This window comes from Barbus barbus (assembly GCF_936440315.1).
Source record: "Barbus barbus genome assembly, chromosome: 26".
Taxonomy (NCBI): domain Eukaryota; kingdom Metazoa; phylum Chordata; class Actinopteri; order Cypriniformes; family Cyprinidae; genus Barbus; species Barbus barbus.
Genome location: NC_136754.1, coordinates 11816497 through 11838795, shown reverse-complemented (window position 1 = coordinate 11838795; position 22299 = coordinate 11816497). Strand labels below are relative to the sequence as shown.

The following is a 22299-nucleotide window of genomic DNA, read 5'->3' as shown; positions in this document are numbered from 1 at the left end:
AGCCATGGGGACTCCAACTCTGAGAGGCTTTGTCTAAATATACAAACCTTTGAAAAACAACGGCTGCCACATCTCCTGAGCCAGGTCTGGTGGTCCGAGCGCGGACACTGTGGCGAGAGGGTGCAAAGGCCACGACATCTGATTAGTTATCACACTGACAAAATGGAGGACACATGTTTCATATTAGTAGACGACAGGCATTCAGAAAGGTCCTGAGGCATTTGGGGATTTTAATTATTTCATTTCTACTTAACGTGTGCAAAGCATCATAGCATCAAACAATTTAATAAATATTATCCGTCTCCAGGGAACAATTCAGTATTTAAAAAAGTTTTTATTAAGCCATTCGGGGAGAAATCCCAGCACTACCGCAGATCCCAATGAGCTTAATCTGCCAAAAGTCTTGAATCATAATGAAGAAAAAAGGGAGGCCCGCATGGAGCAGTGACAATCTCATAAATACACAAATTATTTTATGGATTCAAAGACAGCAAGGGGAAACACGAAAGAGATATCACTTGTGTTTGAAGACACTGAACATGCAATCATTCCACCGCTGACACTAAATGACTTGGATTGGCCCTAAAAACAATAAGTTGGAATAGTTATAAATCACAGAGCATCTTCCTCAGGCTCTGAATCCATCGTCACCAGGGAACCGGGGACCTGTAATTTAAGTCACACAAGTGCTGGAATGCTGTAAATCGTTGACAGCAAAGAGGGAAAATCTTTAGGAAGTATTCCTTTTAGGCGTTTTGTGAAAGCCTGCAAGTATGGGAGAGAAAAAGTGACTGTTAGTAGTCGCTGTCTGACTGGGTGGTCCATTTCTTTCAGTCTTTTTGTGTACAAATAAACTTATCCCCATTGTGGTTATCTGTTCCTTTCAGCACCAGAGCATGCAGTCCCAGTCACAGCGGTCACACAGATGGGTGATGGGATATCCACTGGACAAACAACCAAACTACACAGACACCCACCAAGATCAACACCTGCAACCAAACACACTTTATGAACTCAGTTTCAATACATCAAACACTTTATACCCATGTATGTCTCATGAAAGCACCTATAAATGAAACCCCAAGAGGAAGTGACGTATCAGATTTGTTTGTTTTTTTTCATGCGTGTGTCTACAGACAGCAGTATCACAATCCATTTACCATGGTATAATTTTCAGGGCTGATAATTAATTTACAATTAAGGAAAAAATACTTATTTTAAAGTTCGCATTTCAAAGGATATGTTAATATTTTCAGAATACTAAATTAAGTTAAAACTGTAATTATTCATATTAAAATTTGCATATTAATTACAAAAACATAACGATACAAAATTGATTTAAAACTATGGAAAGATCCTTATTTTTATTTACTTTTAGATCACTTTTTAAAATATGTTCTTATTTTAATAATACTAAATTAAGATTATTCATATTAAAATTAGCATTAATAATAATAATGTTTTCCCTAGTTTAAAATCTATTTATTATTATTATTGCTGCTAATGTTCATTTTAAGATGAATAATAATTATACTTTTAACCTAATTTAGTATTATTAAAATACACGTATTTTTTTATAAAACGTGATATAAGTAAATTCTTTCATAAGGATTTTCCCCTAGTTATTTACTTTTATATCGCTTATATATATATATATATATATATATATATAATTAATAAATGACTTAACATTATTAGCACTTAAAAATAATATTTTATATAATTAATAAATTATTAATATTAACAATACTAAATTAGGTTAAACAATTATTCATATTAAAATGAGTATTAATAAAAATAATAAAGTTTAATTAATGATTTTAACATTAATGACATTATCATTTACATTAATGTTAATAATAATTACATTTTCAAAGTTCAGTATTAACCATATTATTGTTAATAAATGCAGATTACTATTATTATTATCAACATTTATTAATGCCAAAGTTAATATAATTACACTTAAAATTTTATTTTTTATGACATATTAATAATAACATTTATTATGTATTTATTATTAAAGAACACACTGAATTGATTGAACTATTTGTATTTATTTCAAGACTTTTTAAATGGTAAAAACACCATGGCACTTTTTGTAAGTGGCTGCAACCTACCAAACTGATGAAATACAAAAAAACAAAGCCAGAAGTCTTGAGATAAATAAATCCATTTTTATTCAGACACATAAAAAAATGGATCCTGTGCAGGGATTATGCACATGGAGGCAGGTTGATCTGGGGTCTCTGGGTCTGTGATCCATCTTCACCAGGGTTCTAGATCTCCATGAGTTGGTCTGATCCAACGATGACCTCATTGGTTCTTTCAGCTGTGAGGAGAAAGAACAAGATTCTCAGAAAGAGCTGCCGGGCATCTGTCATGCCTCAAAGGAGATGAGCTGTGTGTTCTGTTAAGATTCAACACTCAAATAAGTTTTTTTGTTTTGTTTTTTATCTGGAGTTTACCTTTGTAGGGCATTCCATCACATAGTGACAAGCAAACAGTTTACAAATGTGTCAGGCTTATGCACACTCGCTTAGAAAGGATGATATCCTCTTGCCGAATGTGACTACTCCAAACTAAACGTTTGCGAGCAAGATTAATGATCCATATAAAGACATATTTTAGTGTGAAGGAATCTGCACAAAAGACTGTTTTTGTGTTCTGAGTTTGGGGAAAGACAAATAGAGCGTGCTATGCTAGAGAGAGCGAGAGAGAGAGAGAAAGGGAGAGCGAGAGGGACGAACATAAAGAGAGAAGGTTGGAACAAGGGACTCTAAACAGTCTGAGGAAAGGTACATGTCATCAGCCTCCAAAACACCTGCAAATCTACTGCACCTTACAACACTGTGTCGAGCGGCAGGCCGGGTGGTCCTGGACGTACTACCACGTCTCCAGGGCCTGGGATGCTTTTAGCAGCCATAACCCAACACACTCAATCCCCTAAGGACAAGGATGCTGGGAACACAGAACCTTATAGAGAAAGCGTTCGGCTGGAGTTTATGAAATGTCTATCACTCCTTTGTGGCTAACACACGCCAACAGCCAGTAGCAGTAAACAGGCTGGGAATAGAAAGCGCGAGAGTGAATGAGAGAAAGACACTGAGACGACGGAGAAAGAGAGTGTGTGTGTGTGTGTGTGTGTGTGTGGAGTTGATTGTATTAGACCACCATAGTGGAACAGCTATAAAGTCTACTAAGAGTTGTCTAATCACTCAGCAGCTGTTTAAAGAGATTACAAGTGTAGCAGAGTCCAATGTGGGGGTAATATATAAACTACAAGTGAACACAAATCTTGGCATCAACACAAATCTATTTTACACTACTGCTGACAATACTTCTGATGGATATAGCAACACTGATATTTTAAAATTAATTTATAGAAGTTTTACTCAAAAACCATTTCGTTTCAAAACGAAAATAGCATAATAGATATATGTCTGGATATTGACCAACTATTACCCGTTTTTGATTAGGCCAAAATTAGAAATAGACAAATGCAACTTTGACAGTATACTCATATACACATACATATACATACATATATACACATATACATACATAAGTAATTCTATATACACTATCATTCAACATTTTTTTTTAAAGAAATTAATAACTTTATTAATCAAGGATGCATTAAATGGACTAAGTTAAAAAACATTTACAATTACAAAAGATTTAAATTTCAAATGCTGTTAGTTTCTGCACAAATATTAAGCAGAACAGTTGTTTTTAACATTTATAATAATAGAAATTAATACTCTTTTTATCATATACACTGAACAAAATTATAAACGCAACACTTTTGTTTTTGCCCCCATTTTTCATGAGCTGAACTCAAAGCAGCTGTCTGGGTGGCTGGTCTCAGATGATCTTGGAGGTGAAGATGCTGGATGTGGAGGTCCTGGGCTGGTGTGGTTACACATGGTCTGTGGTTGTGAGGCCAGTTGGATGTACTGCCAAATTCTCTGAAAAGCCTTTGGAGACGGCTTATGGTAGAGAGATGAACATTCAATTCACGGGCAACAGCTCTGGTGGACATTCCTGCAGTCAGCATGCCAATTGCACGCTCCCTCAAAACTTGCGACATCTGTGGCATTGTGCTTTGTGATAAAACTGCACATTTTAGAGTGGCCTCTTATTGTGGCCAGCCTAAGGCACACCTGTGCAATAATCATGCCGTCTAATCAGCATCTTGATATGCCACACCTGTGAGGTGGATGGATTATCTCGGCAAAGGAGAAGTGTTCACTAACACTGATTTAGACAGATTTGTGAACAATATTTGAGAGAAATAGGCCTTGTGTGTACATAGAAAGTCTTAGATCTTTGAATTCAGCTCATGAAAAATGTGGGCAAAAACAAGTGTTGCGTTTATAATTTTGGTCAGTGTATTTGGTTAAATAAATACAGTCTTGATTTCTTCAAAAACATAAAATTAGCATACTGACCTTGAACTGTAGTGTAAATTTATGGATAAAATCAGATTCACAAAATTAAAAAGGAAATAAAATTGTTAGAAATAGCCATATTATTAACAATTTAAATCTTTTTTTGATTGTTACACTATTGTGATAAATCCATTTTCCCCACAGTTCTAAAAATCTGGTTTTCCTAATGTAAAATATAACTCATCTTAATCTTAGGGTCATATGGCAGATGTTTCTTGACAGTTTTTAACAAGAGTCATCCACTCAGCACGTTTGTAACTCGTAAGAGAGCAAACTTTTTGAATTGGGGGAAAAGCATGATAATTCCAATATTGATCTAGTCAGCTTGATATTGTCCGTTATTGATATATCGTAACAAATAAATCATGCATCCGTAAAAATATCCTATAGACGATCATCGTATACACAAACAAGTCTCTAATATCAAGAGTGTTTCCAGACATTACCCTCTATATATAGGTGAACAAATTTTAATCCACCATTACATTTAAGCTACACTCAGCTACATAACCATCAGAGGGAATCTTTTAATTTTCTAGCTCAACCTCAAAGGAAAAACAGCCTTTTTATTTCAGGAGGTAGACACATCAAATCCAAGCAGCGACTCTTTAATGAACTTAATTTCTCTCTTTGACTTAACGTTAAATTTGTGCATCGAGTGTCAACCTCAAGGCTACTGAAAGGGATTTATTGCAGTTATTATAAGCAATGATTTTTAAATAATAGGTTACATTAACCTCTGCTCTGGGTTTTTCTGGGATAACTTTGAATCGTGGTTTCTCGCTGCGCTTAAAGCGCTGAAGCCGGAGGGTGGTTGTGCGTCGGGGGAAGTACAGGGGGTCTAGCTTGTAATTTGGGATTTCTGGGAGCACTTCAATAAGCCTAAGTATTTTTCGAGGTTATGGCCAACTAATCGAGTCCAGCTCTAGAGTGATGATGGAGAGGTGGGGGGTTGAGATGGACAAAAGTTGCAGGGGGGGTGAGAGGGGGTCAGTCAAGGCAGCAACACCCTGTTGTTCAGTCAATTAGACTGTGCAGCCTCTGGACATCTTAGGGCCGCCTTAAGGCACTGTCATTGATGGAGAGGTTAGAGACCAGGCACGGACCACCCGGAATACAAGAGCCTGAAGCCACACACACACAAATAGACGCACACAAACCTCGCAGTGATCTAAGACTGCGAGGATTAAGCATATTAAAAAATAAAGCTCAATTGTACACACAAGCTTAGGTTTTAATACGCTATTAAAACAGATTAAAACGCACATACACACACAAGATCACACAAACGAAAACGCAGACATGGGCGTGAGAGTGCACACATAAACAAAAACACAAAAGGCTGGATTTAATACGAACACTGCGGACCTACAGAAGTGTAGAGTGTGTGTTTTTGTGCGTGTAGTGTAACCCGCAGAGCGCTGGACCACAGCGTTCTCACCCTCTGGCTCTACGCGCTGGCCGCTCCCCACCAGACAGTACTTCATGTCGGCTCCACGTCCAATCACTGCATTGTTGCAGATCACGCTACCTTGAATGTTACACCTGGGGGAAGAGAGAAGTGTTGGGTTAGTGTTGTTTTCATGCGCATACAACAAACATGCCTTCAAAACTTTGGGGTTGGTAAGAAGTCTCACCAAAGTTGCATTTATTTGATCAAAAATACAATAAAAACATTAATAATATGACATATTATTTCAACTCAAAACAACTGTTTTCTATTTTAATACATTTTAAAATGCAATTAATTCCTGTGATGGGAAAGCTATATTTTCAGCAGTCATTACTCCAGTCTTTAGTGCCACATTATCCTTCAGAAATGATGCTAATGTGCTGATTTAGTGCTGAAAACATTTTATGGAAAAAAATATTTCAGGATGAATATAAAGTTCAAAGAACAGCATCTATTTAATAGTGAAATTATTTGTAGCATTATAAATGTATTTACTGTCACTTTTGATTAATTTACTGCAATCTTGATGAGTATTCATTTCTTTTAAAAACAAAAATCATACTGACAACAAATTTTTGAATGGCAGTGTAAAAATGACAGAAACAGCACTTATGTCATGTCAAAAATGGTGACAAGTTGGACCAGTATTTGAGAGACGTTTTGAGACTGTCATATTGTTGACACCTACGTCTATTTGGTCAGTAGTGCTGGCAACAAAAATCTTGCCTCTACCTTGGCTCATTCAGTTCTTTTTAGAAGAATTTTAAAAATATTTTTGAGTGAAAAAATATTCTGAGTCTTAAGTCGCACGGGTATATTTGTAGCAAAAGCCAACAATACTATATAATATAGGTCAAAATGATTGATTTTCCTTTTATGCCAAAAATCATTAGGATATTACATAAACATCATGTTCCATGAAGATATTTTGTAAATTTCCTACCGCAAATATGTAAAAACTTAATTTTTGATTAGTAATATGCAGTGCTAAGGACTTCATTTGGACAACTTTAAAAGTGATTTTCTCAATATTTAGATTTTTTGCACCCTCAGATTCCAGATATTCAAATAGTTGTATCTCAGCCAACTATCGTCCTATCCTAACAAACCATACAACAATGGAAAGCTTATTTGTGTATAAATCTCAATTTTAAAAAAATTGACCCTTATGACTGGTTTTGTGGTCCATATATTGTGTCAAATAACACTTTGGCTATAATTTATTATTCAGAGTTTTTTGGATTTTGCAAGGCCCATATCATTTGACCACTATTCCAAAGCAAACCATTTTTGTAGCTCTGTTCACACAATTTTATCTCCAGCATTCAACTTGACTATTAATAACCCACTTTACTTTCATAATCTGTCATATACATAAACATACCAGAATGAAGCCAGGCTTCATGTGAATTTGCTAAAACAATAGTCAGATAGCTATTTGCTCAAAACGATTGAATATTACAATGATTTCTCTGGAATAACACAGACCAATAAATCTATCAGAGATAGAAAGCAAATAGCCAATATTGATTTAGTTGCTTTTAACTGTTGGTCTCTGCACATACGCATCAAACCAGATGTCGTTTAAGACATTTAAGACATTGTTTCAAGTCAAAAGTAGTTAAAACAGAATCAAGACTTCATTGCATTGCACTGCACTCCATCCAGCTGTTTTTGAACTCCAGAACACTTCTTGTGTAAACACTATCCTTAACACTAGATATCAAACAGTAAATACCTTGCTACATTCAAATAATACAGGAAGTACATAAGTAAAGAACCACTGACAGTGCTTATATGCAACATGACTTCTTTTCGAAAAACGCAGTTTACGTCTGGAACCTTTGAGCATATTAGCATAATGAAAGGCTGATATTTGTGTATGCGAGTTTTAGCGAAGTGCTCAGGAGCCTGGCTTTGAACTATGTGCACTAGATGCACACACAGACGCACACACACACACATCCCTGTGCTGCTGTCTGTTTACACCATACAAAGAATAATATTTTCCTGGGATCGCTTTGGCACCATAAAACTTTATTTGCACAGTTTTATGTTTACTTGGTTTGCCTGGGCCAGCTCTTAACTTTTTCTGCACTCTCTTGCGGTGAAACATATTTACCACGAGTGTTCGGCTTTCATGTCTTTTCGCTAATTGCACAGCTGAGGGTCTTGTCCTTTCCTCACCCGACCCTATTACCCCACTCCCCCCTTCCCTTCACGTCACGCCAATCTGAAACCTGATACCTCAATGTTTTCCCAAGGCTTGTTTTATTTTCCTTTTGGTGACATTAGCATATATATTAAAAACAACATCGCCTTATGACGTACAGGAGCGGTTTAGTGTCCGGATGCAGGACCTACATGAAGTACCATTTCACACTTTCTCCAGCCATATAGTGATGCAAAATTCAAAATCACTACTTTTTATTTAAGATTTTCAGCTCACGGAACAGGGACAGTGGATTGGGCGTCCTGTCTTCAAGATCAAGCAGCATCAGACAGCCCGGCCCGTGTTGTAGCTGACGGAGGCAGGTTTCTATTGGCAGCTACACAGGGCGCTCTATTCAGGTGCACGGGTGTGTACAAGAGAGAGAGCGAGCGAGCGGGGTTTGAAGAAAGAGAGGGAGCGGGTGAGACAGAGGGGGTAGATGGGAGATAACAAGGATTGGAGTTTTAAACAGAGAGACCACCAAAGATGCAGTTGCTGAAATAGCACTAATTACTGACACTATGCTCCTCCTCGCTGTGACCCCCCTCCTTGCCCTCCACCCCCACAAGCCACCAAGCCCCCGCCCCATTCCCATCAACCCCGAACATCCAGAGCTTTGTAAACAACCACTCCTACATGCAAACAAAGGACCGAAAAATGCAAGTGGTGCTTTTAAATGCCAAGGATTTCCTAATCCCTTCTTACTTTTTTATGTTTTGAAAGAGTTGCTGTTCCTTTCTTTCCTTCCTCTATCCTTTCTTTCATTCCACTCTTCATGCACAGGCTAATTCGTACACGAGGGTCGCCACGTTGGCTCCAAGCTTGTTTTTTTGAAGGGAAAAACTGGTTTAAACCAAAGCTGTCTCCACCGAACAGGATGCTTTTTCTTTAACACCTAGAGCTGATTTGGGACAGTTTGTGTTCAATGGCAAGCAAGATTGCTATTAACCCAAATCAGCTTAAATCTAAAACATGTTGGGTGAAGAAAACAAAAAAACAAACAAAAAAAATGCGGTGGGCAAGAAAAAAAACCCTCTGTTCATTCACAAGTCTATGATCTCAGAAAAGCAGCATGTGAGTTTAGAGAGATGTGAATGTTTGCTGAGGCTTATTTTACTTGTGCATGTAACACTTGTAGCGAGACGCTTGTTTCTTTGGGAATCATTACATCTACATTCATCACTTTTCTGTTAATTTGTTGTACTGGGGGCTTGTTCAGGGTCAGCGAACACCTTTAGGGGTTTGACAACGCAAGTTTCTGCTTTTGCTCAACACAACAAAAAGCAGCAGCATCCATCCCAACACCACCCGCAGGCAGAAGCGGGTCAGTCTCTCTGCGCATTATGTCCAGGTCAAACCCACTTTTAACCTAACAGACAAAATCTGAACTTTTGTTTCTACACGCTGAACATCTCATCCAAACCACTAAATACTCTGGAGACAGCCAATCTGTCTGTCATCCTAGACTGTGGACGGTACAGGACGACACAGGGGTGCATGAAATTGCAAAGGCTTTGTACACTACTATTTAAAAATTTGAAATGTATACTTAAGGATGCTTTGAGTTGATAAGTGATTCAAGTAATTTTAAAAGTAAATTTTCAAATATTTCAATGATGCTTTTATCAAATAATCCTTAAAATGTTCATGGTTTCCACAATAATATTAAGCAGCACATAGAGTTTCAACATTAATAGAAGTAAGGATCATGTGACACTGAAGAGGAATGGCTGCTGAAAATCTAGATTTGAAATCACAAGAATACATGACATTTTACCAGATCAGATGTATTTTCGATCAAACAAATGCCACCTTAGTAAGCATTAGGAGATAAAATCCCGAAATTTTGGAACAGTTATATATAATAGCCGATATGTCAATCTTGTGGATGGGCTCAGTCAAGTCTGATTAATTTAAGCAAATCATGTCATTTCATCTTAATTTTTAAATCAAGGTTCCAATGCCTTATGACCAACAAATTTCCATGATTTTCTTGTGTTTTTGTTCCTAAATCATAGCAATTGCACTGACAAGTGACTAAGCATATGAATATAACATTATATAGAATATTATAATCAACACTGACATTTTCATGACTTCTCTAGCTCTGAAAATCACCATTTTAAAATTCCCAAATATTTCCAGGTTGTCCATGACCACTGGAAAGCAGCTAAAATAACAAAAAAACAATTGACAGTCTATGCTGAAAACTGTTCCCCAAAAGTCTGCAACGCATTTGGCTTTATTTGATCTATTGCAGCAACATGATTTAGTTATTTATTTAAACTATTCAGTTAAATATGGCTGTTTATTAGTATGTTTTTAAATATTATTACATTTAACCACTCAAAGAATGCAAATTACGTTATTTTGGTCAAACATCCTGTCTGGGTTGGATTTACAAATAAATTACCCATAAAAAGACTCTTTCTGAGTCATATTCTCATAAACATTCAGAATGCACTTGAGTAAGATCACTTACCCTTCTTCAATAGTGACTCCATTCATGATGATGGAGTTGGTGATCTTCACCTTCTCCTTGATTGTAGATGATGTGCCAATATTTGAACGCTTGATGGATGTTTTATCTGATATCTGACAAAATGGCCCAATAATGCTGTCACTTCCAACCTAAATAAAAGAGACGGCAATGTATTTCAATATACATTTACAATATGCATTTTTTTTAAATCACAGACAGCATCATATTTGTGACACCTATGGGACTCACCAAAGAGCGTTCTGAGACCACAGCAGTCGGATGGATTGGAGGGTCCTCAAACAGCTTTGGAACCTAAGGGATAAAGGAAACATCCCACAATTCAGTGCAACCATTGCAGTGTCTCAAACAACTGTTTCAACTGCGGACAGTACATTATGAAGAAAAATGTGCCATTGAAACAGTTCTTTCAGTGTGTTCTCACCACACGATTGGCCTCTATATAAGCGGCAAGCGTGTTCACACGGTAACACATGCCCTCCTCCATGATGTGAACATAGCAGCGTAGCTTTCCGCCATGGTAGGCCTCACTCATGTCTCCACGATGATCGTTCCAACATGACCTCTCCCGGGCAAGCTGGAGCAGCGCCTCATCTTTACTAGTGCTGAGGAGCTCTGTGAAGGCATGTATGCGGTTTTTGAAAGGTCACCATTTATTATGTACACCAAACATTCTCTTAAAAGAATGACAAATATGAACTGTGCAAATGCGAGTCATTACAAGAGGAAGCTTACCCAAATTGTGGTGAGCATCCTGTTGTTTTTGATTCTTCTCTGTATCCTCTGTTGCATTTTTGGAGTTTAAAGACTTGGAGAATTGCTTGCGCACCAAAAACGGCACTAATTCCCCCCTGATTGAGGTGACAGACCTGTAAATAAAAGCATACGGCAACAACACAGGTTTGAGCTTGTACTTGAAGCAAGGCTGTCAATCATTTAAGACAAAAATCATTTTCTCACCGGTAGTGTATATGCTATTATTCTATGAAACTGATTCATCATTTAACTAACTCAAAGGCATTACTGTGGCAGAAGAGTAAAGTAATGAATAGACATTACATAAAAGGCTGTCAAATCAACACTACTATTCCAAGATTCGGTTCATTTTTTTTGTTTTATGCTTTCTTACGCTACATTTGTTTGGTTAAAATCAGGCTGGCTCTATGGGGGTGCTAGAGGGTCCTACGCACTCTCAAATTAAAATCAATAGCACCCTCAGTTAGAGCTCGGATAAAGGCATTTCATTGCAGATTTGGCAAACTATTTCAGTGCGTTATGTTTTGCGCTTGGGAGAACAGTTTCTATTTCAACGTGTTTTTGCAGCATTGAGCAATGTAGCCAATCACAGAGAACTTCACTGATTATAACGTAACTGTGAGATCGCGATGAAATAACATGATCGAGTGACAGCTTTTTAGTGATTATAAAAGGAGCGCTCTTTGCGCCATAGCAATGGATGGCACTAAAGTTTAGAGCACCATCACTAATTTAAGAAGCACCCTCTGTGATTTGATTCTCAAGCTGGGCCTGGCTAAAATGCATTCAAAAGTGTAATAGTGTGAAATATCAATTTAAAATGCCTGTTTTCTAATTAAATATATTATATAAGATGTCATTTATTCCTGTGATGGCAAAGCTGAATTTTCAGTAACCATTACTCCAGTCTTTAAAGTCACATGATCTTTAAGAAATAATTCTAATATGCCTGATAATGTGCTCAAGAAACATTTTGTCTTATCAATGTTGAAAATGTTTATGCTGCTTAAAAAAACAGTGACAGTTTTTCATTATTATTTGATGAATTTAAAAGTTCAAAAGTAGTTCAAATATTTTGTAACATTATACTACTTTTGATCAAATTAATGCACCCTCAAATTAATGCACCCTCAATTAATAAAAGTATTAATTTCTTTCGAAAAAAAAAAAAAAAAAAAAAAAAAACAATGTGTATATACATAAAACCTATTATTTCCATAATTACACATCACAATTCCTTAGTCAGCTTTATGTAAAGACATTCATAATGGAGTAAGTGCATGTGAGTTGAAAAAAATGGGAAAATTTTTAAATCAATTCAAGAGACATAACAGCAAAGAGGAACATTTTAACATTTCAATGTCCAATTGAATTAATGGTCTCTTATATATAGAAAATATAAAGTGTTGAATCACGGTTTGAAAAAAAATCATGTATACTTGGAGCAATTCTAAATCTACATCACTCCTTAAACCAGTCTTTCTTTCTCTTTATTTTCTTTTAGGCAAGATTAGAATTTCCATCTGAATGCAGAGAGAGAAACAACAGTTACTATGTCCATTTTCTCCTTCAGTACTCCATGGCACTGCAGGCTCAAGGGCGACAGAGAGAGAGCGAGACGGAGGGAGGGAGGGAGGGAGGGATGGATGGATGGGGAAAAAGAATGCGAACGAGAGAGAGAAAAGGCAGCATAAAAAAGTCAAACTACTTTGATGAGGGAAAGCGGGGAGTTGGGGAGGGCTGGGGGGCAGATTAGATGAAATGATATTTATATCAGGGGGAGAGTGAATTAAAATGTCAAAGCGGAGAGAAGCCTCACGCTTTTCTGAAGTCTGTGAGAGGGAGAGGACCTAAGAGAGGCCATGCACCACACCACTTTACAGCAGGCTGCCTGGCCTCACAATGTCAGTTACAGGAGCACAAAGGGGACTGGAGGGCTATTGGAGAGGATCAATGGAGAGCTGAGGGAGGAATGGAGGGGTGGACTGTAGAGGACACAGGCCCACTCCAGGATTAGAGACACTGCGGAACGACTAGTTATGTGAAAGGGGTGCTGATAAGATGTTTGCAATGAAGTGCGGAGAGCAATTTTTCTTTTTTAATTTAGGCTTTAAGTAAAACAAAATTAACTTTCACATATTAACTTTCAAATTCAAGTGATTTTAATTATACTAAAGTAAATAAATAGCCTTGACTTTGAAATTACAGGCGTAATTTTTCCTGCTTTACCGTATTCTCTCTCTCACATATATATATTCTTTATTTTTTATTTACCATGCTGTCATACTTAACGTATTTTATAGGAAATGAACAGCGACATAGTGCTGTAACAGACCCAAATCATCGCTGCTGCATAGTTGCAATTTTCCAGCTGCCAAATATGTTAATGTACTGATTACTTCCATTTCTGGCGCTATGGAATTTCTGTGCGGTGTCTGAGATGTTAGCGTGTCTCTAAGATCGGTCACAAACATGATCCCTGCACGATCTAATGTGTAGCGTCTTATTAACTCACCGTCATGCATTGTGTGCAACACATTTCTTCTCCATGTTTCATCCATTTTCTCCGCTGCTAAAGAAACTCTTAACCCTCTTAAAAGTCCTCGTCCGTACTCCTAACAATTTTGGTCATTAAGACCTTTTAAGGGTTAAGATGCTTTCTGAATTACTTTTTTCTTTACTAGGATCATTTCTTTAATTTTTAAGAGGAAACACCCACATTTCTAAGAATTTTCTTAAGATTTTGTTACTAGAAGCAACTCTTAGCACTAAGATTTTTTATGAATACGGGCCCAGAAGTTTGTGTAAAACCTGATGATCTGGATGTTATCCAGCACGATTTGAGCAAATTGATTCAATGGATGCAACACCTGACCTTGCGTTCAAAAGGAGTTCATGCGGTCAGTGTCATAAATTTGCAGACCTTATTATTTCTTCTTTTTAAGTAGTAACTTTTCTTTGTTGTAAATTCAAAAACTTTCTGCTTTTTTGGCTTATCAGAATATTCCTCATAAAGTGCCTGTGAATTCTTTGGCACAACATGCAACTGGCAGAAATGGACACAGAAAGCTGTGAAATTCTTCCTTCATTGGGAAATCTTGACTTACTTGTTATGTACTAAGAAATCAACCACAGATCTCTTCAGGCAGTACAGGTGGGCATCCAGCAGGCCGGTCTTGATGAGCATTCTGGGATGTCTGGAAGAGTGATATACATATAAAAAGCGTGTTAGAGAAAGGGAGGGCAGTGAAGACGGGAATCTTGGAGTGCAAATAAAAGATAATGACAGTAAATGTGAGGAAGGAGGCTGCGGCTGCTCCAGAATAAAACGCAGTGTAAACGTGGAACATGCTTGATGGTGAAACAAAGTAAATACATAACAGCTCTGACAAAAACACTGTAAGGCACCCTGCTACCCTGGTTTCCTCAGATGTTTTATAATTAGACTATATAGCTTGCCTTTACGTCCCATGCAGTCTTTCATTTTCCTGTCTCACTCCCACTCTAATTGGTCTCTTTGAGGCACTGAGAACTATAATGACCTCCAAAGTAAGAATAACAAGTGAAACACAAGTGAAGTGACATGAAATAGAAGCGATGGAGGTTGTATCTCCATTTAATCTCAGACAAAATTTTAATAAATATAATAATTTCCGTTTTTTAACATACCTTTACATCACAGCCATGGCAACCTCAGCCGGATTACGTTTGCTGCCACAGCTTGTGAGTAGTGAGATGTCAGGCGCACCATCGGACCCCCCAGACTGTTTTATAGCCTGCCATTGACATGAAAATGCTCCTGGAGCCCCTCCACAGTGCCACGAGAGGCCCACAAAATGGCTGCCCCCGGGGCCAGAGTGATTCACATGGAGAAAGAGTCGAGTGCATCCTGACGAACTACACAAAGTGTTACTAAAGGTAAAGCAGGCTAGACAGCAACGCAAGTTAAGTTGTCAGATGTACGTGAGGATTTACAGTCCCATGTTTGGAAAGAATAGTCTTTACATTGAGATTACTGGGTCAAGGTTTTGCTCAATGGCCTCAATTCATAATGATTCAAGGCTATCAAGCGCCACAATGAGGTTAAAATAAATAAATAAAGATCTAGAATTCAAAATATAAATTAAACCTTGAAATAAAATTTAAGTATTTTAAGAAATGGATAAAAAAAGTCAAAACTATACAAAGAAATTATGAAATTCATTCAATTAACAAATTCAGTATATTCAATGTAACAATTTTAAATTACTATTTTGAATAAAATTAAATTGACTAATTTATTTTTTTAAGTTTAAATATATATTTTTAATGAATCTTTTCACAAAAAATATAATTTGTAGGTAGTATCTCAATATAATCTTAGACAAAAAACATTAATAACCATAAAAACCATTATTATTTTATAACTTTTTTGTTATTTAACATTTGTTTATATCATGGTTATCTCTGCAATCCCAGTTGGATTGCTGCCAGAGTTTCAATGAAAGTATAATTAGTATAGTATAATTTTATAAATATGTACATACATACACACACACACTTCTGACTATTGCCTACTCAGACTTTTGAACCCCACCGTACACTCCCTCCTATAGTGATGCACCACATAAAGGCTTCATGCTGGACGACCTGTTGTAAACACAGAACAGGAGGTCCCTCGCACCCCCGGTGACATTTACGAAGCGAGAACATAAGAGAACCATCTCATCTCTAGAGCTTTACTGTTTCCCTCCAGCGGATAACACACTGAGAGGCTGAAATGCTGCAGTGTTTGTTCACCCAAATCTCAAAAACAGACTGGCTGTGTGTAAATCAGAGCATGTGTGCGTGTGGATACATTAGAAATAAATTATGATGACACTAAGCTGTTCCGTTAGCCAGCAGTGGCTGGATTCCTGAAAAGCAGGAAAAGTGCGTGCAGATATAGAGGAACGTTCAGATGTTTTCCACTACATATGGCACCAATGTGCTCAGCTCACACACGCAGACTGCAAGGAGAGATCCAGAGGAAGTGAGGAATGAACAAAGGCATGACACTGATTTATGGGAACACCCAACATGTGACATCATGGTCTGGCACCTGCGGGCAGGAGAATGAGTGAATCAGAGAGAACGATGAGTCGAACGAAGGAGTGATGAGTAACAGATACAGATCCTTGCGGTTTCGGAGGAGGAATGAGTGTTAAAGACCGGGGAATAGAAGGCCAGGAACCTGCCAAACAATGAGGAACAGGTGCTGTTTATGAAGTGCAGTCACTACAAGGATCACAGTGCAAAACAAAACTACGAATCAACTTTTCAGTCAAACTACTCACGTGTATTGGAACTTATAAAAATGCTGTGAGTGGTTCAAACATGACAAAACTATGTCTTCATGAGATTCAAAACCCCAGACATAGCTCAAGTCCCTCCTTCAATGAAAGTCTAGTGGGGCAGTGGTTCTCAAACTGAGGGCCTCAGAAAAACTTCTAAAGGGGGTACAGAATAATTTAAAAGTATTTGAATTAATAAATCATTATTATTAATAACAATCTAATCTAAATTAAAATTCTAAATTGAAGATGAAAACTGAAATCATATTTATTTTACCTCAACTATTGTTTTTATTGAAGAACTTACTATTCTGAAATTCAGTAAAGAAATTATTATATTTAAAAAATATAACTAAATTGCTAAAATGCTAAAAAAAATAAATGAAGATTTGAATATGATGAAATCATATTTTGATTTTCCCTCAATAACTACTGTTTTTTATTTAAAACACCGCTCTGGAACACAGAACATATCTTAATATATATTAAAATAATCTAACTCTAATCTGAATTAAAATAAGAAAAATAAGATGTAAAATGATGATGATGAGGATTATTATTATTATTTCTTAAAACTATTGTTTGTTTATTGAATAAATTACTATTCTGGAATTCAGAAAATAAATTATTATACTAAAATAATCGAACTAAATGAAAATTAAAAAAAAAAATGAAGACGTAAACTGAAATCACATTTCTTTTGATTTTACCTCAATAACTATTGTTTTCATTTAAAAACACAGTTCTGGAATATGGAACATAATTTAATATATTAAAATAATCTAATCTAAATTAAAATGAAAGAGATGTATTTTTTTCTTAAAAACTATTGTTTTTATTGAATAATTTACTGTTCTGGATTATTATATTTAAATAATGTAACTCTACTCGCTATTAAAATAAAAAATAAACAAAATGTGATTGTAACCGTAATTTTATTTTCTCTCAGTAATACTGTTTTATTGAAAAACATACAGTTCTGGAATACAAATTTATAACGTAAATTTATCAATAATTAAATGTTTTTTTTTTTTTAAATAATACATAATAAAAATTAATGATAATATGTTCTAAACGTCAAAATGTTAAGAATCTATCACCCACCCATCGATGGGATTATTTTTTAAATAAAAACGTTGACCTATAGAGCTCATGTGGGTGCCACAGTTTCTAATCCATCTTGCAACATTGTGCAATCCAGTTTCCCCTACTTCCCATTACTTAAGGTCTCCTGACTGTCTGTGTGATAATAAAGAGACAAAAAAGTCAGAATTTGCTTAAATAATTGTAATCTTGAAGCAATTGTCATGAAACGTCATTTACTGTAATGCTCCAAGCTAAAACTCTGCTGTAAAACCAAATGTCTGCAACAGTCTCCAATCACATTCCCTCGCTGTCTGCTTCCTCCTCAAGCTGACAAGGATGACAAAAATCTGGGAAAGGCCTCCAGGGTTGTGAGTGACTCACACTATTAGTTTTAATGGCTTACTACTATAAAGCCCAGCACAAAAAGCAGCGTTACAGCGCAGTGAGGTCATACGTTACACAGTGCGCCATCGAATGAGCCCAAGCAAATTTATCCAGGCCTCTTTGAGCCCGGATGCCCCCGCAAGACGCAAGGCCTTTGTTCTTCGCTCGCTCATCTGAATCGGCAGGGTAAATAACTAACAGACTGACAGTAGAGGAGAAAGACAGGAGCTGACTTTGGATCTGATGGGTTGGCAAATCTTAGCACAGGACATATGCCTCACACCTTCCCCTCAAACATCCTCAGACGATCTGGAGAGTGTAATGTTTGAGCAGCGTGTTTAGGAGGGGGAGCTGGATTGCGCACAATGTTAAACACTGCTCCTCACTGACTTTGTTAAAGCTGCGAGTGTTTAACAATGTTAACATGCCTTTTCTCTGAGCTGTCTGAGAAAGTTTACTGCTTCCATAGCTGTCAGACTGAGATACACGCATGCTTCCTGTCCATCTTTCTGGATGTGTCTTTAAAAATAATTTAATCTAGTGTGTTATAGTATGGAAGTGCTGGAAAATTGTGAACCAAGAGTCAATTAATATTTCATTGTGACAATAAAAAATAGGATGAGAATAAAAATACACGTGAAAATATAAATAGACAAAAATAGAAAAAAAAAATCATAAATTGAAAAACTAAAATAAATTTGATTATTTTTAGTATTTGAAAAATGTTGGTAACCAAAGCTGATGGTAAACATTGATTTCCATATGAAAAAAAATACTGGCTATACAATCAACTGTTTGGTTACCAACATTCTTCCATATATCCCTTTAATATATAATATGTAAAATAATCTGATCATAATGGGATTGGGATAGGGGCCGCAACATTCAGTGTTTTTATTGATAGCTAAAACTTGAAAGTGAGAAATAGTCTTCAATCATTGAAATAAAGCTGAAAAAATAAATTTAAATAATCACAAATGAGAAATTCTGCCTTCACAACTAAATCAAATAAAATGATTTAAAGAGTTCTAAGTTTTAAAGTATTAAAATTACTGAAACTAAAATAAAAATAAATTCAAGCTAAACGGATATTAATATTAATAAAACATTTAATAAACAGAAATACATAGAGCCAACTGAATTTAATTGAACTGAACTTAAATTAAAATAAAAAAGTTAATTGATAAATGGTAATAAATACTATAATAGCATATAAATATTTCTAAACAATACTAACACAATTTCAGAGACAATTTTAAGTGAAAAAAAGTAAGATCAATGTGACTGCAATCTGTAAAAATCAATTCCAGTTGCAACTAACACCCCATTTTTAACCGTTTCTGCTACTAGACCGCACAAAGATGGAGACACCAATCTCCAAAATGTTTTCCTCAGACATTTCAACAGTCTTTGACCCTAAAAACACAAACGGACCACCGGTAAGATGTACTTCAACACTGTTAGTGCCTCTTTTGATGATGCAATGCTAGAAATGCGTCGGTCATTGCAGAGTTGCCAACTCTGCCAGCTCGCTTTCAGGCTCTGTCTCATGCTCTCACACCATCCAACTAAATCTCGTGCCAAATTACAAGACGGCGCAAAGTAAATCTCTAAATCTGCTCAAAGGATTTTCCAACCAATGTAGAACTTGTTTGGTCTAACATAGATATTATAAATTGGACTGGTCTAAAGAGGCAGGAATCTGCATCAATCAAATTTCTTCTTACACTTGCAAAGCGACTACATAGCTAGCTGTCAACAGCCGGATGGAGAACATGAGTGTTTGTGTTAGTGGAAGCATTCTATTCAGCTGGTGAATTTCGCAGTGTTACAGAGCAGGCAGGAGATCATTTTGTTGCGCATTAGGTGAATATGTGCACTGTGGCTTGAAGAATCTCTGTCAGTAACAGTGAAAAATGATTTTGTAAGATAAAAGATACATTTAAAAATGTCAGGCGCCATAGAATAAAACTCTGACAAATGAGCATGACACAATTTGTCTTGAACTTCAAAGGGACTTATTCATAGAGCCACTTAAATTTGAGCAACTTACAGTGTAAGGTGATGACAAAGTGCTTTAACTGTTTAAAGCAATCAAGAGACGCTTTCCCCAACACATAACTTACATTACAATTAAGCGTACCATGTATAGTTGAACAAAACTATAGCTATAAACTTCAAAACGTGTGTGCATGCTTGTCAAACAGACATGCAACATAGAAATTAGCAACAAATTAGATTAAAATATGCATTAGGTAGGCATAAAAATAAATAGTTCTGTCATGTTTACATATAAATTTACATCATTTACATTCACATTGTTTCAAAATGGTATGACTTACTTTCTTCTGTGAAACAAAATAATATTTTTAAGAACACTAGGCTCAAACAATTTTGGACCCCATTGACTGTCACTGTACCGACGAAAAAAAAAAAGGAAGATTTTTCAAAGTATCTTTTGTGTTCCACAGAACAAAAAAAATCATACAGGTATGGAACGGCACTAAATTTTGGGTGAACTATCCCGTTAAGCCCTAATAACACAGACAAGACAGTGTTTTTACAGGTCTTATAAATAATGAGGACTGGTTTAACACATGTGGACTGCACATATAGGCTTCACTGTGCCTGTATAAACACACATCCAGACAATGCCAAGGCTCAGAGACATCTCAGACAAACAGAGCAGTATCTGAAGTACTGTTAAACATTAGCAGACATCTCCTAAACCGCACTGAGAATTCCTGTGTCCTTCAGAAGAGCCCCCCAAAAAAGAAATGGCCAGGTCATATTCCAGCCAACATCAAAAAAACAGAAAAACAAAAATTATTATTACGGAAGCCTCTTTTCCACCAAAGAATAAAAAAATAAATAATTTAGTAATAATAATAATAACAACAACAATAAACACTTTTCCCCAATTTTTACAATTATGTATTTTTTTCAGAATTAAATAAACTCCGAATTGTGATATAAAAGCATTGTGAGATAAAAAGTCACATTTACCTTTTTTTTTTTTTTTTTTAACATTATTTTCAAAACAACTATGCATTTTTTGTAATTCCCAATAATTATTTTCATTAGATTCTCACATTACACAGCATATATTTTTACTAGTGCTGTCAATCGATTACAAAATTTAACCGCGTTAATCACAGTCCTGGACTGTGATTAATCACGATTAATCGCAAATTTAAAATATTAGAATTTACCTGTAAATGTGTTGAAATAAAGGAATGCATGACAAACTAGTTTAAGGAAACATAACCTTTCACATCTCCGCAAGGTATGAGACATAATCCTTATTATTCTTTTGTTTTAATTCAGCCATTATCAGCCTTTATACAGGCAATAAAACATTTACCAAGCTTCAATCCCAGTACACATTTACCCAACTATTATCAAAAGTATTTCTAAATAAATTCAACAAAACATTTTCTTGCGACCTTACATGAAGTATTATGATAAAATGCATTATGAAGAAGAATTGGACCTGTTCTGCAGGTGCATTAGAGCTAACATTAGCATCATGCTACATAAGACAATTTATGAGATTAATAGTACACTTTTACTCAGAACTCACTTTAAACCACCATCGAGTGTTTGTAATAACTTCCTTTTGTGATCACATGTGTATATATAGGCTACACTTTGTGCGGCCGCAGTACATTATAAAAGTAGCCCAAAAAACCGCAAACCACGGCTCTGTAATTTTTCCCGCGACTGGTTCGCTGTACCCTTATCACATATGAGTATACATATCTCTCACGCTCTGTCTCTCTCTCTCTCGGACACTCGCTCTCTCTCTCCGCGTTCGCTTCACTGTTGTTGAGCCCGGCGCCTCATAATCGCACAAACCCTGCGTCCCAATGTGCATACTATCCACCCTATATACCCTAAATAGTATTGCAAATTACTAATATCACATAGAATTTAGGATGGATAGTGTGCACATTGGGACGCAGGCAATGATTACCTTCCATGCTGCGATGACGGCAAATAGTTGGGGTCAAAACTTATCAAATGATTAATTTGCGTTAAAAAAATATTAACGCGTTAACATTTTTAGATTAATCACATGTGTTAACGTTGACAGCCCTAATTTTTACTACAGTAAACAATTAAGAAAAAAAACACTTTAG

At 36.2% G+C, this 22299-nt stretch overlaps 1 protein-coding gene across 2 annotated transcripts in view; it reads right to left on the bottom strand.

Moving 5' to 3' along the window:
* Window positions 1–2158: 2158 nt before the first annotated feature.
* Window positions 2159–22299, bottom strand: part of LOC306845621 (translation initiation factor eIF2B subunit gamma-like) — a 39199-nt gene continuing 19058 nt past the window's right edge. The window contains exons 6-12 of one of the 2 annotated variants that reach the window (XM_079378526.1): window positions 14483–14572; window positions 11355–11488; window positions 11044–11234; window positions 10851–10913; window positions 10602–10750; window positions 5896–5999; window positions 2159–2332 (exon numbers count right to left, since the gene is read on the bottom strand). In XM_079378526.1, the coding sequence (XP_079234652.1) occupies window positions 2280–2332; window positions 5896–5999; window positions 10602–10750; window positions 10851–10913; window positions 11044–11234; window positions 11355–11488; window positions 14483–14572 (784 nt within the window). In that variant the 3' untranslated portion in view covers window positions 2159–2279. The remainder of the gene's footprint in view (window positions 2333–5895; window positions 6000–10601; window positions 10751–10850; window positions 10914–11043; window positions 11235–11354; window positions 11489–14482; window positions 14573–22299) is intronic. The other variant, XM_079378527.1, reaches the window with a different exon arrangement.